This window comes from Hibiscus syriacus, unplaced genomic scaffold (genome assembly GCF_006381635.1).
Source record: "Hibiscus syriacus cultivar Baekdansim isolate YM2019G1 unplaced genomic scaffold, ASM638163v2 tig00111277_pilon, whole genome shotgun sequence".
Classification (NCBI taxonomy): domain Eukaryota; kingdom Viridiplantae; phylum Streptophyta; class Magnoliopsida; order Malvales; family Malvaceae; genus Hibiscus; species Hibiscus syriacus.
The window spans coordinates 54,069-73,565 of record NW_024063044.1 but is presented as its reverse complement, the minus strand read 5'-3'; the positions used below and the strand labels follow the sequence as shown (position 1 = coordinate 73,565).

Below are 19,497 nucleotides of genomic sequence, written 5' to 3'. Positions count from 1 at the left end.
AGGTTCCATGGCTTCTTCTGGTAGTTTAGTATTTATAAGAAAGATATTTCGAGTTATTTCAGATTTAGATTATTTAGAGTTTGAAAATCCGATTCTACTACAAGGGACAGTAGAGAGGTCCATTTAAGAGCCAGAGGGGAATGATTTCTGACCGTGGGGAAACAACAAGTTGGGGTGAGAATGGGATTGATGTGAAATGAGCAGCTATCTTTTTGTGTTTATTTGACGCCCCACAACCAACAATATCCCAAGAAAGAATAACAAAACAGAGATGGGATGGGATGGGTCGGATGACCCTTCGTTGATGAATGACACCCACACAAGGAATCAACTCAGCCCTGACTCCTCATCTTCACGTTTTATTTCACTGCTAAAAAATGATCCTTTCATTGTTCAAATGCAGAAACGAGGGAGCTCTGACCCCTAACAATGGAGATAAGAAGATCGGACGATGGATGATGATCCACGTTTCGTGTCTATATCACACAACGGAGTGGTGGAGGCTGTGTGAGAAAAAACCATCCATGTGTGGGGTCCGGGTGGCAGAGTCCTTTCTGTCTCTTCTACAGTAAACCCCATACTCAGAAGCATTCAGAATCAGAGACAGAAGGCAAAACCCAAAGTCAGACTTCACTCCCCTTCTTTCTTCAGACCCACCCTCTTCTCTTGCCTTTTTCCTTTTGTTCATTTAAAAGCTGACTTGGTTTTTTGTAGTATGTTTTGGTAACCATTTTGCTAACGTATTTTTCATGAATAAATTATTGTTGAAATCATGAACAACTGCATGCATCAATGGGACCATGAGTATAGATATTCATATATACCAAATATTCATTACAGCAGAGTTCTTGCCATTCATTACTCGGTTACTCCTTTTAGTTCACATCATTATTGATTTTATTGTTCTTCAACTTATCCATGTGCTATCTGCAGTTATTGAATATGCAAGTATTCATCAATTATATAATTAAGAGAAAAACTGAAAATGCTACTAAGAAAATATTTTTTGAGGCATACCTACATGTATTCAAAATGCTAGATTTTAACCTACTGTTGCCAAGAATTCTTGACATGTAGGACTTGTAGTTTAGCAGTAAAACATGAGTTTCTTAATGTTCTCACTTAGTTTTGGTAATGGTGTTGCCTTTGGAGGAGCTACACGTGAGATTGTGGAAGAACTTCTTTTGCATGTAACGGATTCCGATCGTTCGAGGTAAAGCCTCCCTCTATATGCAGCCAGGTGTGCATAGTATGCAGGCGGCACCAGAGAGACGGGCTTGGTGCATCTTACGAACGTGTAGCATAGATTGTAGACCAGCTTCTGCAGTTCATCGGAAGTGAATTGGTTCTCATCCCACAAGACATGGTAATGGGTGGGGCGGCTAGTACCCTTCACCCCCCAATGACTGCAAAGATAGAAATCGAATTCCTTTGGATGAGTTATCACTGTGTCCACTACTGTCCCTGGGGGAATATTTTCGTCGAAAGGTTGTTTTGAGTCGAAGGATCGGTTTCAAATGGGAATAACCTTGTATGATGCCTCTTCTGAACTACAGCGAAAGTAACAGGAGGTTTATAACCTGGAAACCTTGCACAAGCTTCTTTAACAGCTTGCAGTTCCTCCTTAAGCACTTTGTAGAATTGAGTTTCGCTTACACCATCTCTGAAGAAGATTATTCTCTTCGGTAGTTTCTTTACTTCTTGGTAGAAATCATTGAGTAATTCTCCGACCATTGCAGCAAGATCCCGGATTATCTCCTCTCGATGTGTTTGAGATCTCATTCTAGATACATACTTGTTTGCTGCAGGCCAGTTCATGCTACCAACCACGGCAGCAACAGATGGGCTGAAATCGTCAAGAGGGTGAGGATGAGTGACATCGGCACCCATAAAGATCACAGGCTCATCAGGACGGAGAAGACGTGGAATCTGAGATGGTAATGAATTGTACAAAGCAACCGTGCAACCACCAACTTTGGCATTGATCTTCAGCGCTAAATTTGCAAGAAATTGTGAACTCGGCTTCCCAAGGTTCGGATACAAGCAGCACTGGCTTACAACTCCCACGCTTGTCTCTGCTATTCGCTTCAAATCCGCATACCCTTTGTGCTTTTTCTCCATTACGCATATGAGCAGCTGGAGGTTGTTTGAAGCAGCTCTGTGAATTTTCTTGAGCTTGGATTCCAAAAGAGACACATTACTGAGAACCTCTGTTGATTCAAATTGAGGGCTCACAATTGTTCTTTTGTTAAGAAAGATCCCAAGCTGCTCACACCTTTGAGACATCTGGTTTATGAATTTAGGGATGTTAGACTTTTGTTCGGGGGTGCCCCCGAAACTTATAAGCGCCCACCGTTCTATATGTGTTCCCTGAAAGACATGGCTGTCCAGCAGGTTCCACTGACGATCGCGGCGGGAAGGAGTGATGTCTCTTATGTGTCCACCGTCACCAAGCTTCAGCTTGGGAGGTTGAAGAATTCTCCCATTCAACCAAGTCATTTCTCTTGAAACATGGAGCTTGAATTCTTCTGCCTGGTTGCCACTGTCAAGAAAAAATGCAAATCCTTAGAAGCATATAATGAATATCAAGAGAACAGAATGAATCCTTCATATCATTCTAAAACATTACCTTGTAGGTCCTACTGGTCCTTTCATGATTCCATCAATTATGGCTTTACGTTCTTTTGGTCTCTGGCAGCCCATTTTAAGAATCCTCGCAGTCTGATCATCGGAAAGTTTCCCCAGAAACTTCTGGCCTTCACAAATCATACAAAGCTCCATGGGAAGATAGCATGGTTTGCTCCTACTGATCTGCAAGCATGGCAAATTCCTGAACTGTATATCATAATTGTAGTGCTCCTTAAAGTAATTAACAAGCCTCAAATTCTTTCCACCTCTGTCGGGGAAGTAGAGATTTTCAGTAACTTCTTCGGTTAATCCATGAACTCGGTATCTCTGAACAGTTTCTCTGTGGCAAACGAAAACTCTGATATTTCTTAATGCCTTCTCCACTTCTCTCCTTTCTTCATCACTCAAACTCCTTGTTTTCCTTTGAGAAAGGCCTCGAAGAAAGTCCAGCCGCTTCTGCAAGTACAGGATAACTCCAATACTCTCATGGAAGGCAGTGATGGAGAAATCGACATTGAGAGCTAATCCTTGTTGTGTAGGCCGAAGACTCTGAAAGAAACCTCTCCATCCAATAGCTCCCTCTCCAATCTCCTTAGTTCCTCCCATCGAACTCGAATAAAATGACCTCCCCACCGATATACACTTCTCCATCGGACTCTCCCTAAGAACAACATCCAAAGCATGGAGATAGTCCTGAGGGAGTGGGATCCAATCATCACCTTCCTTGCTCAAGTAACTATTCAAATCCTTCCCATCAAACTTCGAAACATGTCTGATATTAATCCGAAACACTTTAAGCTGCTGGTTCTGCTTTTGCGGGATGCAATTTAGTTCCCCGAAAGGCAAACTAGACTTGGTGGTGGGTATTGGGAGACTAATAAAGAACTCAAGCTTATCATTTTGGAACTCAACAGGGCTGTAAATATTCTTTCTGCTATCATATGCTGGATGAGCACCAGAGAGTAAACCTGAGTTGTTTTCCACTAGTTTCTGTTTGATCAATCTAGCAACCTCCTTAGAGGGATTAGGAGATATTTCAACATTATAATGGTAAATTTTTAGAGAGGGGTCAAATTTTACAAGAAAATGGTTGGCAAGGAGAGTGATTACATGACCTTCAACACCACCAGAATCTGGTCTCCTAGAAGCCACTAGTGCTTCCTTTGTAGTACTCCTGCTCTTCCTTCCATTACTTCCTTTAAATGGTAAACTTGTTCTTCCATGAAGCCCCTGTGGAGCTGATTGGTCTATTGAAAGGAAAAAAAGTTAAGAAAGATTTTGTATTCTATAAACTTCAAGAGTTTGAAATATAAGAATTAACAAGGCATATCATTTCTAGCTATAAATTTATAACTTTTGCAGATGACTAAAAACGAAAGAGATATAAGGTAAGACATTTGAATACAAAAATATAAGAAAGATTCTATTTTTAATATGTTTTGCTGAAGAAGACCCTTTCATAATCTAAAAAAAGAATGATATACATGTAGAGGAAGTATGGTGAAGAACAAATTGGAATATCAGTGACCTGGTTTCATTGCCACAACCGGGAGTTGGGAATCAGAGACAGAGGAGGTGGCAAGAGGAGAATCATTGGCGTTACATGAATGTTTCTGAAAACAAGTTTTTGTTTGAAAGGTTGGGTTTTGAGAGGGAGGTGGAGCTAAAGCCAGTTGCAAAGGTATTGGAGGAGGCAAAGGAAGCAAAGCAGGGTAGTAAGAGTAACTTCTGAACTGATTCTGGTTAAACAACCCAAAGTGGCTTGAGTATTGCAACAACGGGTGCTGGTGATTAGGATTGGTCCTGCCCTTGAAAGCCCTGGTTTTGGCAGTGCATTTCTTGTTCACATGGTGATCTTCTGTTTCTTCCATTGCAAAAAAAAAGAAGAACCTTTTTAGAGATACTGACAGCTCAAAGAGAAAAAGATTGGGTTTTTAGTTGCTGAGGTTCTCTGTGTCTGGTTGATGATGGAGAATAAAAAGGGAGGGGGGCTGCCATGACTTGCCTTAAAAAAAGAAAGCGAGGAAGGGCAGACCCAGAATCATAGGGAAAAAAAAGGGTATAATCTGTAATGTAAAAGCCTATTTGGCATTTTGCAGCACTGTGGCAAAGAGCATTGCAGATGTTAGGCTTGTGAATTCTGAAACCTTTAATGATCCATTGACTACCTGTCAAACACATATGCCTACTCTAGCCTTTTGAGTCTTCCTCCATACTCGTGTTTCATTCATTTTATTTTATTTTATAGATTTATTTTTGAAGTCAAATGATGTGGGAAAATGCCTATTTTATTAAGAGATGATGTTGGGGATGGTTGATGGTGAGAGGACATTGGATTGGTGATTGGTCAAATTCTTTGTTTTTTTTGGGTTATGATTTTAGCAATGTTGTGTTGAATGCTTTCATAGCATCATTGTGTTAATCATACTCATCTTTTCTATTAGACTTAAGATTCGACCTCAATGTATAAAGCTCATTTTATAAACAAGTTTGTAAAAAATTTACTCGACTTGAAATCGATTTGAGTCAAAACTATTTATGATCCGAGGTGGTGGTGATCCGAAATCGATTCAAGTTTAAACTGGTGTTGACTTGAACTCGAGTTGGACTTCGAAATTTACAACCTGTACTCGAACTGATATGAACCTGAACCTGAGATTAACCAGGTAAATAACTGATATTACATGACCTGTTATCAACCTGACATGTAATAAACCTGATTTGTAATTGACTCAACTTGTAAATAATCCGACCTATTATTAAATTAAAATGATATTTACTTGACTTACAATTGATGAAGTTGTGAGATTTTGAATTTATAATAAATATGATTATTTTTTAAAAGTTAAAACAAATTGTTAGTTATGATAATTTTTTGACAATTAAATAAACTATGATAATTAATATAATTACTCTTTAAAAGTTAATATAAATTGTTAGTTAGGATAATTAAAATAATAAATTTACTTTCTATAATAATTATAATCCTTATATTATAAATCTTAATTATAATCAATAAATTAATTTCATTAAATAATTTATTTATTACATGATTTTATTAGATTATATAAAATTAATTTAAATATTTATAAGTTGAATTTATTTATATGTATTAATTAATAATTTAAATATAATTTAATTTAAAATTTTAAAAAAACATATAAAAATAATTTACTTGAGACTGAAAATTTTAAATTTTAAAATTTAATTATCAATTTAAAATAAAAATTAAACTTTTATATATATATACACATACATGCATTCACATGAGTGGTGGGAGAACTTTAAAAAAAAATTGTTTTTGAGGGAAAAATTGATTGTTTAGAAATTTAGAAGAGGGAATTGCCAAATTTTAACAAATTTTAGAAGAGGAAAATTTTGACTTTTTGAGAATTTAGACGAGGGAATAGGGAAAAATTGATTTTTTTGGGAATTTAGAAAAGGAAAGAAGGAAATTTTATTTTTTTGACAAATGTTGGCGTCTTTTGTAATTTCAAAATTGATTTTATTCTCGAAAAAAATAGATTTTTTGAGTTACTTAGAAACGTGGTCTTCTAACAATCAGTAGTTTTCTATTTTGTAATTTGATTTTTAATTTCTTTCATTTTAGTCATGGTCTAATTATAAATCTTTTTTTGAAATTTTCAATTCAATGCAATTTAGTATTGTATACATTCTAATTACTTTTAATTTTCTCTTCTTTCTTTAATGTGCCCAATTATTAAATGTGAATATTAATTTTAGAATCTTTTATTTTAGTCACTTATGTTCAATGATATATATATATATATATATATATATATATATATATATATATATATATATATATATATACTTATGTATATATATACTTATGTATATACTTATATACATCATACATATATACTTATATATACTTATATATACATACTTATATATTATACTTTATACTTATATATATTTATATACATACCTATATATGGATACTTTTATATGTGTGTGTAATTATATATATAGGTATAAGTATACATATGTATAAATATATATATACTTATTAGTATAATGTATAGTTATATATATATTATATATTTATATAAGTATATACTTATAATATATGCATAACATTATATATATATATATACTTATAATATAAGTGTAGTGTACATTATATATACATGCATTATCATATTATCATAACATTCATTATATGTATTATATATATATATATATATATATATTAAAATTGATTTAATTTTTTTTCTCAACTTTTAAAATAAATGCAATTCAATCCATTTTTATATTAATTTTAGTTTCATATTTTACAATTATTTTGGATTTGGTCCCTACATGTTGTGTAATTTATTTAAATTTTAATTTGTAATTTCATATTTGTTCAATTTAATCCTTAAAATTATATTTGTATATGAAATCGGAACATATTTATTTATATTTTTGTGATTTACTTCAATCTAGTCATTAAAATTATATTTGTATATGAAAATGGTCCATACTTATTTATATTTTGATTTGATGCCTCATACATTCGTGTTATTTAATTTATTTAATTTTTTTATGTAAATTCTTGTTTGTTCAATTTAGTCATTAAAATTATATTTTTATTAAAAATGACTCACAATTATTTATATTTTTTGTAATTTACTCCAAATCATATACAATTAAAAATTACAATTCGTCATTAATGAAAGACGAAAAATAATTAACTTGAAAATGACCCGACCTGAAATCAATTCGTACCCGGTAAGATCCGACTTAAATTTTGTCTGTCAATGATGTGACCCGATATGAACGAGATCCGACTTGAATTCCATCCAAACCTGAATTAACTTGTAATTTAACTAATTTGGACCTGAACCGTTTTGACCTGAACTGGCATCAATCCGAACTGAATTTAACCCGATCTAAACTCGAACTGAATCTGATGGTAAAATAAACATGAAAATAACCCGAACTGGTTTATAATTGACCTGACACGACATGTATCTGAGTTAACCTAACCTGACAGGACCTGACTAAAACTTAAACGATTACCTAATTTCACGTCCTACATGTAACACCCCCAACCCGTACCCGACCTGAATACGAGTCCGAGGTGTCACATTGACTTTTCAAAACATATACATTCATAAAAACTATGGGAAATTTAAACTTTTATTAACATAAAACTTATAATTACATACTGAAGTTCAAACTATTACAAAATTGATCAAAGCATGCATAAATTACACTTTTGTACATGCCAAAACTTTTGACTCCACAAAATACGTACTATGAATTTACTTCTGATATGATCTTTTAGTGAAGATATCTGCTCCGCCAATCCTAAGGCTGGTCCTCTTGCTTTCCTGTACCTACGTGTAAATCACTTACACGCTAAGTCATAGACTTAGTGAGGCATAAACATATGATAAAGAATTTCTATAATTATGAACATGTAATCAATTATCTAAGAACAATTATGCATATAATATTATAATCCACAATGTCATATAGAAGTCAGTATAAACAATAATAACATGTTAACATGTACATACTCTTTACATCTTTTATAAGCCCATGTACACTATTGAGAACTAAAGGTATACGAGTACTATGAGGTTGTGCACACATATGCTGTCACCACAGCTCGTATAAAATCCACTAAGTGGCATATGAAATCTGTGTCCCGAAGGACCTATCCATATGTTCCGAAGAACATAGGTAACTGCCCATATGTCCCGAAGGACAGGTAATCCTGTCCATATGTCCCGAAGGACATAGGTAAACTATCCATATGTCTTGAAAGACATAGGTAACCCTCGACTCTTGGCATGCCAACTATACCTCTAGCTCTCATGATTCATATCATGGGCATTATCTTTTATCCTTTCACATAATCAAATATTCATCTATGCACATCATATAACTCATATAATACTTTCATGTAATCACATGTCTCTTTTAACATACTTTGTATTTTGTACTCATATAATCATAGCACTTATACTTTCTCTTTCATATGTCTCACGTCATATCATTCATAATCACATAACTTTAACATACTTAATATATCATATAACTCAACTAACTAAATATCAATTCACATGTAATTTCCTAACTTATTCCTATTTAGATTATTTAACATAAACAAGTAATCTCGTGTATCCTATAAGTAAATCCTATCGATTTGGTCTCACTCTTCCATTTACTCATATAAATCATTTCTATTAGGTTAATTTTACATAACTCTTATAATATAGTTTCCTTTGAGTATATAATTATTTCTTAAATTAATTATCTTACAATTTCGTATCATCTATTATGTTCAAGTCTCCTCATTAATATATTATCCTCATTTAGTCATATAATTTAATAATATTGATTCTTATAATTGATCACATATATCATGTAGCATGTGTAATCACCTATCATATAGCTTATTTGTATTGTTCAATTCCCATAAACTTCTCATATGATTTCCTATCTTCTTTGTACTATACTTTATATCACATAAAAACACTACATATTTTAGATCATAATTCCATTTATACAATTCCTTATATCTCTATTATCGTTTATCATGTCACATAGATTCCATACATTCACCTATGCTCACACAACCATGAAAAATATATATATAATCACATATCCTCATATCAATCACATGCACATATTTATGATTCATGTATACTACTATTGGAAATAGACTCATCGCAAGTCTTATTTCCATTCATCATACATCACTAATACGCACTCACCTTAGCCTTGTTTGAATTGAATCAATTCTAATTCTTCGATTGTGTCAACACACCTTTTCGTCCTACTAGGATTCAAACTCCTAAAAATAGGATAAAATTTTGCTAGGATTCAAACTCCTAAAAATAGGATAAAGTTCTACTATGATTTAAACTCCTAAAGATAGGATCCACAAGCACTATAAATAGCCATTGTAACTCACTATTTTAACACAGGATTTACAGACAAAATACAGAGGAAAACACGGAAAATACAAAGGCAAAGCTATTGTAAACGATTCGAAAAGGAAATAAAAGGTAGCATTTTTTTTGATTCGTTCATTTCTCGCATGTGCACGTTATTTTTTTGAGATTTGGTTCGAATAACCCAAAACGTGGGTTGCGTCGATGACAAAAAATGGGTGGGGTTTCGAAGTTTCGAACCTAGATCTACCCTGAGGCGTGTTCATTTTTTATCCCCCTAATGCGTAATATCAACATTAATTGTCTTTCAAATTTGGCCTCAATCTTTATTTTTCTTTATATTAGTTCTTTTATTTATTGTATAGATATTTTTATTTATTTATTATTTACATTATTGTCATTATATAAATATATATACGTATATTTTTTTAAATGATTTTCAATTGATTTTTTTACACTATATATTATTATTATATATATATATATATATTATTTATTTTTATTCATTTGGTTTTTTAATACTATATTTATTATTTATATATATATATATATATAAATTTTTTAAATATTTTACTTATAAGCGTATTATTACTATATATATATATATTATAATTATATTTATTTAGTTTTTTTTACTTTATCATTATACGTATATATGTATGTTTTTAATAGTTTATTTATAAGCCAATTATCATTATATGTATACTTTTATATTTGGTTTATATTTATTTATTTTGGTTTTGGTTTTTTTATTTATATTATATTATTTTCATATTACTATTATTATTGTTATGATTATTATTTTTCTATTTTACTCATTTATATATATATATATATATATTAATATTTTATTTATTTATTTATTTTTCCTTTTGTTTTTTTACTTATTTTTATTCTTCATTTTTTCATTTATTCATTTTTCCCCTCTAACACATCTTATGACTTTTTAAGGGTATTTTCGTCAATTAATCAGAGGTAAGTAATTCTTGATCAAATTTTACCTTTTAATTTAAAATTACAATTTTCTTAATTAAGACAACCAGAAATTACGTAGTACCGAAAGGGCGGTTCAAGGGTGTTAATCATTCCTTGACCGTAACCGACTCCCGAGCCTGACATATTTATGGTAAGACGCAGATCAGGTAAGAAATAAGGTATCCGATCAACCCATTTATTTTTAAATAAATGATCGGTGGCGACTCCCAATCCACAATTTTTAAGTCGAAGCCCAATCCCAGGGCCCAACCGAATGACGGTTGCGACAGATTGCTCTGGAACAAAGTCACATTTTATTTCTACATAATTATACATTGATACATATCATTATTCCACTTGATATACTCTAATCTTTCATTTCTTATACTAAAGGAAAGGCTAATTTTACTCCTTATTTAACGTAGCTATCGATACACTCTATAGGGTATCGATACATCCCTCACTAAGGTATCGGTACACTTCCTGTGTATCGATACCCAAATAAAATTTGAATTTTTTCATTTCAAGGGAGTATCGATACACTCCTCAAGGTATCGGTACCCTTTGAACATTTTCCTGAATTTTACTCTTGAGGTATCGGTACCTATTGAATGGGTACCGATACACCCTTGCCCATAACTAAATTTTAAGCACGAAAATTCATTCTTTTAAACTTCAACACTTCATGTTTCATACCTTTTATATACTAAACTCAAATACACATACTTAAGCACATTTATACTCATTTATCACATACTTAATTCAACCATTGACAAGTCAAATTTAGTTTCAAAATCCACTTATCAACTCTTTCCTAAAATTTCATTTAAAAACTCATTATCTTAAAACTCTCCCAATTCCTCCATCTTATGGTTTTAAGACAATTTAAGCTTTCCTTAAGCTTACTTATCACCTAAGGATCATAAACCAAACTTGAACTCAACAAATAACCAACAATCAGGGAAACTCACCTTTGCCTTTGGGTTCCACGGTGAAGAGAAAGAAGAAGAAGGGGAGAACTCTAGAAAGCTTCCTTTTTCCCCTTCATCTCCCATGTGTAACTTACATAACCCCTATATTCATTTTTAATTCATTTCTAGGTCAAATGACCATTTTGCCCTTCCATTTCTCCTTCTTTAATATTTAATCCTCTACAAACTTTACAATATGAGTCCCTGAACTTTTCAATTTATCCACTTTGACTAACAAATTCTGAAATCTTTTAATTTAGTCACTAACCCGATATTGAAGATGTTACACTACAAGTTTCAGAAATTATGTAGGCCAAGTCTCACTTTATTATTCCTATCAAATCCACTTTTTCATGTTTCAGTTCAACTCCATTAAAATTAAAATTATTTTAATGAGATATAAACATAAATATATCTATATATATAAATATATAACCAAATACATCTTAAAATTGTAATCAGATTTACAAATAATAAGATATTATTTGACCAAAAATCATATCTATATAATTAAAATAAAAATTATAAAATAATCAAACTTTAACCAAATTGAAATAAACCCCAACTTGAATAAGAATCATCTTAAACTTTATCACCTCGTTGAATAAGAATATTAATAGACACTTTGAGTTCAATTCTTGCAAGTATATTTTGAGATAAAAAATCAATTCAGCCATCGTTTAATTTGTTCTTTTTATTAGATATTTTTATGCACTTATCAGATAGTATCAATCTCGTGATAACTTATTTTGATATATTTTTTAAAAATAAATATATATATATATATAAAATTTGAATGACTTTTTTAATACTCTATACTTTCACCTTTCTTTTTTTTTAATCTACAGTTTGTGTCATTTTTATAGATTGAATCAATTTTTTCGTATTTGATTTTGTTTAACCGACGGCGACACTATTTTGATGTTGATTACTGATTGTCGGTTGTCTTTTATCTTTATTTTTTTTAGTTTTTTAATAAGAATAATTTTTTCTTTGTGACACATTTGTCTCTGTCTTTGTGGCACGTTTATCTCTACATTTTGGTAGTTTTTGGTTTTTTGACTGTTATTTTCGTTTATCTTTTTTGTTAGGGTTAGATTTGACATCGTCAAAACTGATCAAGATGATGTTTATTTGTTATCATGTTGATCTTCCCTGCTTTGGACCCTCAGATTGATTTGGATACACATTTTGAGTTCGTAAATAATTATCTCACGCCGCTCAACTCTGATTTGTTGATGGTTTTTCAGTAACTTTATCTCCTTTTGTGTTTCGTTTGCCGATGCAGTCAGATTTGTTCGTATCTTTATTTTATTCGAGCTTTTTGGTTAGGTTTTTAACTTTTTTATTCTTTGGTCCTAATGTGATCTAGGTGGCTAGTTTTTGTATCAATGATAATAAGAAAATGTCCTAATTATATTTTAGGTTTACGATTATAATTATAAACTTTTATTATAATTTGATATTTTTATTTTTAATAAAACTAGCCACTTTCTATAAAATATATATATATATATATATATTCTATCCTTTCAAATTGAAATTTACTATTGCATTTAAAAAAATCAAAAAGTAAATCATTTATAATTAATGGTCCCATCCAAAAAAATAAATATTTTTTTTCTAAATGAAAGGAATAATTTACCCTAAAATAGTAAGATTGAAACATGAAGCATAAGATTTCATGTAATTTTGTAGGATCTTACAAAGGAACCGAACTATAGCTTCGAAATTGTCCAAGGTGGCTTCATTTACTCGATGGTTGACCTCCAATATTCTAGTTCAAGTCATTTCTTTCTTGTCCTTTCTTCTCTGCTTTTCTTTTTCCTTTTCTATTACATGTAAAAAGAATATCTATTATCACATAGTCCAAATCGATGGGTATTAAATATTTATGTTTGATATAAATATTCTAAAATATTTTTAAAAAAAATGTTTTATATTTAGAGAAAATAACTTGAGTGACCGAAAATGTCTTATAATATACAATTTTAACCAACTTTTTTTAGATTTGAAAAAATAACCAACGAATTCACAACTCAATTTTGAATTCGTAACACGAAAGCCAATTTCACAATACAGTTTTCGAATTCGCAACTCGAATTTGACATTTTCGCAACACGAATTTCTGTTTCGCAACTCAATTTTTAAATTCGTAACACGAGTTTCGTTTTCGCAACTCGAGTTTCAATTTCGCAACGCGAATTTTCGAATTTGCAACGCCAATTTAAATTTCGCAACTCAGCTTTTAATTTCGCAACCAAATGTTTTGGGTATATCGCCTAAATTGCAACTCATAACCTAAACCCCTAATTCGCAACTCAGTCCATCTCCGTTTCTCACTCTCTCCAGCGACATTTGTCCTCATCTCCGATGACCCCCCCTCCATCTCCACCTCTCACAGCCACCCTCGGCCCTCTTGGAAACCGCAACCCCTACCAGCCGTAACCACCACCAACCTCCCTATCCACTACCGCAAACACAACCACACATCCTCTCACAACCATTCATTGCCACAAATGGAAAATCAACCACCGAGGGTTAGTTTTCTTAATTTTTATTTTGAAATTTTTGTATTATTATTAGTATATAAAAGGGTGAAAACGCCATTGTTGTTCATAATTTAAGATACAAGAAGACTGCAGAAGGTGCAAGAGTAACTAGAACTTGAAATCAAGAAATAATATAGCTATACAAAATCAGAACGACACCTTATTTTTTAGCATTGAGTTACACTCAGTAAACTATGAAAGAATTGTACCCACGATCCACCTAAGCATAGTGGCTTTATAGTTCCACTTCAATCCATGGCTAAGCTGAAACATAGTTCATCAACAAAATGGTTTTAATAATAAGAAACTCTAAACCATAACACGACACCTTAAGAAAAACAAATAGGGTAAACTATGCATTTAGTACCTAAATTATCAATTTTGATTGTTTAAGTACCTAAACTTTCAATGATGATGGATTGAGAAAGCATGATATATATGTTAACCATCAAGGATCCTTTTAGATTTATTAGTGCCTTTTAACATGTAGATAGAAGGATACTTTAAATTGGTTTACGGCTTGTCTTTATCTTACTTGATGATGTGTCTGCTGGAAAGTCAGCTATTGTAGATGATGGATTGGGAAAGCATGATATATATGTTAATCATCAAGGATGCTTTTAGATTTATTAGTGTGGATTTGAGAAATCTTCTTACTCTATAACACAACACATGAAATATGGTTTGTTGTCAAAGAGACGTATTCCAACGTCGATAATATTTCTTACTCATAAGAAAACTCGTTATTTTCATTTTATATTTCTATTGTGAATTAATATATTTAAAATTATTTATTTTGATGTATTAATTTAAATTCGAATGTTTACTTAGTAATATATATACCACTTGAATTTTTAGGGTATATACATATCTTATTGGCACATATCTTTGAATGATAGCTAACATGGCTGCATGCCCAACATCAGTAACCGACAAGCATAATTTTTCCATCATAAATGATAAATTGAATTGTAAATAAAAGATGATTAGAAAGATAGCATACAAGCTGTAAATTTGTTCTAGTCATGTAGAGGTATAGAAGTATTCTTTCTTAATTCTCTAATAATTTAAGGCTCGCTCAACATCAATTGTTTGATATACCCAGCATGCTAGATGTTTATACTATGATTCATTGTTTTGGATAATTAGGGGAAAAAGGAAGAGACAAACTTACTTTAGAGAAAATTAGTTATGTGCACAAGAAAACAAAAAATAATTATTGTGTATAATTTGTAATTTTTTGGTATATTATTAGTATATCTAACTTAGTATTTTTATTGTTTTTGTTAGGAATTTTTTTCCGGCTGCATTGACTTTAAGGAATAAATTAAGCCTAGCCACTACAATTGCGTCGACACTTACACATGTCCAAAGAAATTTTGTTTGAGAATACTTGTTTTGGGCCATGGCTGAAAGTACAACATCCAAGTGGAGATATGGTTTCATTTTCCACCGGCATATACTCGTTTTGGGCGGGAGGAGTTTTGCTTGGTCACTGGTCTACGTTTTGAACGACACGATGAATTAGATCCGTACACTAGTCATATCACCACCCCATCATGGTTATTTCGGGTTTTTCCTGACCTGGAAAAGGTGATTGACACTTTACACGTCGACGATTTGAGCAGATTACTTCTTAAAGATATTTTTACTCGGATGGATGACCTTGATGTTGTCCGAGTATGCCTTTTGTTCTTAACAAAACAGGACATACATCATATTTGTAAGGATTTAGTATTATTGGTAGATGACCTAGATGCATAGAACGTGTTTCCGTAGGGTTCATATATATGGAAAGCTACTTGGAAAAATTGTTGTATGCCTTTGAGGACCATCCTAGTTTGCATGGGCATGGTTCCAAATACACTTTGGTAGGCTTTATTTGAGCCTTTAAGGTAAGAAATATATAATGTTTCCAAAATTAATTATTTAACAATTACTAAAATTAATGTTTGTGGATTATATTGTATATTTGGATATTTGAGGCATTTCCCAGCATGCGTACTTATGACATCAAGAATTCAAATGATATTCCTAGGGCTATTACTTGGAAGATGATCCGACAGTTGGATTGGGATGAAATACTACCATATATGATGATCCATGATGTAAGTAAACATAAATACTTATTTAATTTGGTGGCTATTGGGTGTACACACACACACACATATATATATAAACAATTTATTACTAGTAGACATTTGACTTTATTTGGGCTTTTATATTGTTAGGAGGCAAAATATACATTATAGACATTGATACCCAAAAAGGCTGAGGTTGCCACTGATTGGTGGCAAGCTAGTAGGCGTTTTTTATGGGACGGATGATGAGCACCCCCCCACTTTTTCATCGAGTTGATTCTCTACTTCGACACCGAGATCCATCACCTCATCGAGCCGATTCTCCACTTCGACGCCGAGATCCATCACCTCATCAAGTTGATTCTCCACTTTGACACCGAGATCCATCACCTCATCAAGCCGATTCTACACCTCGACGACTCTACACCTCGACACTGAGATCCATCACCTATTCCATCACATCATCGAGCCTCTTCTCCATCATCACCTCATGTTAGGCGACCGACAAAGATGCCATGATATTTATCTCCCCCGTTCTTCACCTCCACGTGATAAGTTAGGTGTTTTACGTGATGAGGTCGGTGCTTTATGTGATGAGGTAGGTGCTTTACGTGATGAGGTAAGTGCTTTATGTGATGACAATGGTGTTTTACGTGACGAGGTAGGTGGTTTACGTGATGACAATGGTGTTTTACGTGATGAGGAGGTGCTCTACGTGAGATTATTTCATCATTATAGAATGAGGTGTGTATTCTACGTGAGGAGGTAAGTTTGCTTAATTTTATAAGAAATAATACACTAAAAATGCAATAAATATAACCTTTTTTCGATATTATTTATTTATTTATTGATTTATGTATTAATTTAGAGCGTTGATTGATTCTGCACTATTAGACTTCATGAAACCATATCTTGTCCAAGTTGATGTACTCTTGACCATTTTTCAAACTCGACATCTTCTAGTGCTTGAGCACATTGAGGCAAAACACGTCTTAAACAATTTATATGCTTATTAAAATCCACTTCCCGATAAGCTTTTACAGCATTCCAGTATATCCATTTGTGATTTTTTATACCAACAGACCTTGATTTTAGATTTCTGTACAAATGAACACCACAAAGTCCATGAAAAGCATCTGGAAAACACCTTCTAATAGATTTATCAATTGAGTTTGCCCTATCAGATATGATTGTCAGATTACTAATAGGACCTATACAATCCCTAAGATGCTCCATAAACCAGTCCATGAATCAGAGGTTTCAGATTTGCCAACCCCGTAAGCTATTGGCAGTATCCCATTGTTAGCATCCATGGCTACTGCTAATAAGTTTGTTCCAAGGTATCGACCTTTCAAATGTGCTTTGTCAACTATAATAATTGGGCGCATGCAAGTAACAAACGAATGAATCTACAAAATAATATACACAAAAAATATAATCATTTAAATGTGAAATGCATGTAACTAACAAAAATGAGTCAACAAAATTATATTGATTTACCAACCACAACACCAATGGCGATAAACAACAACTCAAAACGTCCATCTCTATCTGTTTTGATATGAGTTACCGACCCAGGATTTTTCAACTTTAAATTGTGACAATAAGCCGGCAGTTGGGCAAACGATGCTTCTGGAGACCCCCTCAACAATTCTAAGGCATAACATTTGGCTCTCCAAGCTTGGGAATATGAGATACTAATCTTGAACCGAGCATTCATGTTAGTCATAATTTCATGACCCCGATATACCCTACCATTCAAAAACATCAACTCAGCCAGAAAACTACCCAACACCTTTTTGTTTGCCTGTCTATGGTGAGGAAAAACTTGGGTTCTTGAACATGTATGTTTATCAATAAAAGTCCTAACTTGAAATATTTCGCAATCTTCTATCTTCTTTGCAATCATACACCATGTACAGTTTTTGTCAATCCTACACTTTGTTTCGAAACGATCTTTGCTTGATTTGTTAACTTTTAGTTGATAGCCATCTTCCACACATTTCGTATACAAAGATATCTTCAAGTCTTCCTTTGCATCAAAACAATCATCTTTCTTGATACGAATAACTTTTGTATAATAATCAACTGCTATCTTTACCAACTCTTCTTCCGGTATCGAAAGTAATTCTGGCATATTCCAGTTATACTTCAGTGGCTCTTTCTTAACAACCTTTATATTACCATGAATTTTCTTTTTCTTTTCTTCGGGGACTTCTTCTTCTTCTTCTTCTTTTTCTTATTCAGGGTTATATGAATTACAGAATGGATGTTCAACATGTTCTTTCACACCCGTAACTTTCTCCTCATTATCATCAACAACATCTTCCTCGGCAGTGGCTGTTTCATCTTCTTCTTGACTTTTACCCCAAATATGATCTGAATCATCATCAAAATATGGGTATTGACCAATATCAAAAGCATTATTGTAATAAGCAGGGTATGTTTCTTCTTCTTTACTTTTACCCCAAATCTGATCTGAAACATCATCAAAATCTGAGTATTGACCAAGATCAAAGTCCGAGTATTGACCAAGATCAAATTTCGAATACTGACTAGTACTCACATTTTTATCTGTTGGCTCATCATCGTCTAACTGGTCAATACGAGAACCCGAATTTGGGTCTGTAAATTAATTGGGATTTGGATTAGGGAAAAGTTGTGGATTTTGAGATTGTGTTTGATATTGTGTTTGGTATTGGAAATGTGGTGAAACAAAAGTTTCTTGGTGATGAAATTGTGGTGGAATCATGAAATTTTGAGGTTGATAACAACGTTGTACATTGTGAGCACCATAAACTGGGGCTAAAGAACTTAGTTGATTACTATCTGTTACTGACCCAACTTCACTACTTCTAGGTTCAACAACATACAATGTAACATCATCTTGCGAAACACTAATCTAAGCAATGAATCGATCAACATCTTCATTGTCGGTTAACAAATAAACTTTACCCTTTCTCTGATAAGATAACCTAAATCCACTTAGAGGCTCTAAACTCAATTTCTTTGAAACATGTAACATTAGATTTTCATAAGTTAACTTTTTTAATGACAATTTTAGTTGAAGATTCATAGGTAAAGACATATATTGTAAAACACCATTAACATTCTCCCATGACCCTCCATAACACAAATCTATCCAAACATGATCAACATTAGATGATTTAATTCTACAAATTATAAATAAAGTAATTTACTAAACAAACGAGCTATAAACTTGATATCATCACTAACTTAGAGAAAAACATATCTTTATTAAGTTGATACTTGATAATTTGGGAGAGAAATCATTGAAACATTATATATAAATAAAATTATGTTGAAAAGATTAGAGATGGGGATGGATGTCGTCGGAGAGAGTGAGAGATGGAGA

The 19,497-nt window shown here is 32.5% G+C and overlaps 1 protein-coding gene across 1 annotated transcript; it reads right to left on the bottom strand.

Moving 5' to 3' along the window:
- Positions 1-1,041: 1,041 nt before the first annotated feature.
- LOC120157887 (protein argonaute 7-like) lies at positions 1,042-4,576 on the bottom strand. The gene is given in 4 exon segments (XM_039168875.1): positions 1,042-1,488; positions 1,491-2,542; positions 2,630-3,866; positions 4,157-4,576. Coding segments are annotated over 4 exon segments (3,033 nt in total). The 5' UTR covers positions 4,500-4,576; the 3' UTR covers positions 1,042-1,087.
- Between the last annotated feature and the right edge of the window lie 14,921 nt (positions 4,577-19,497).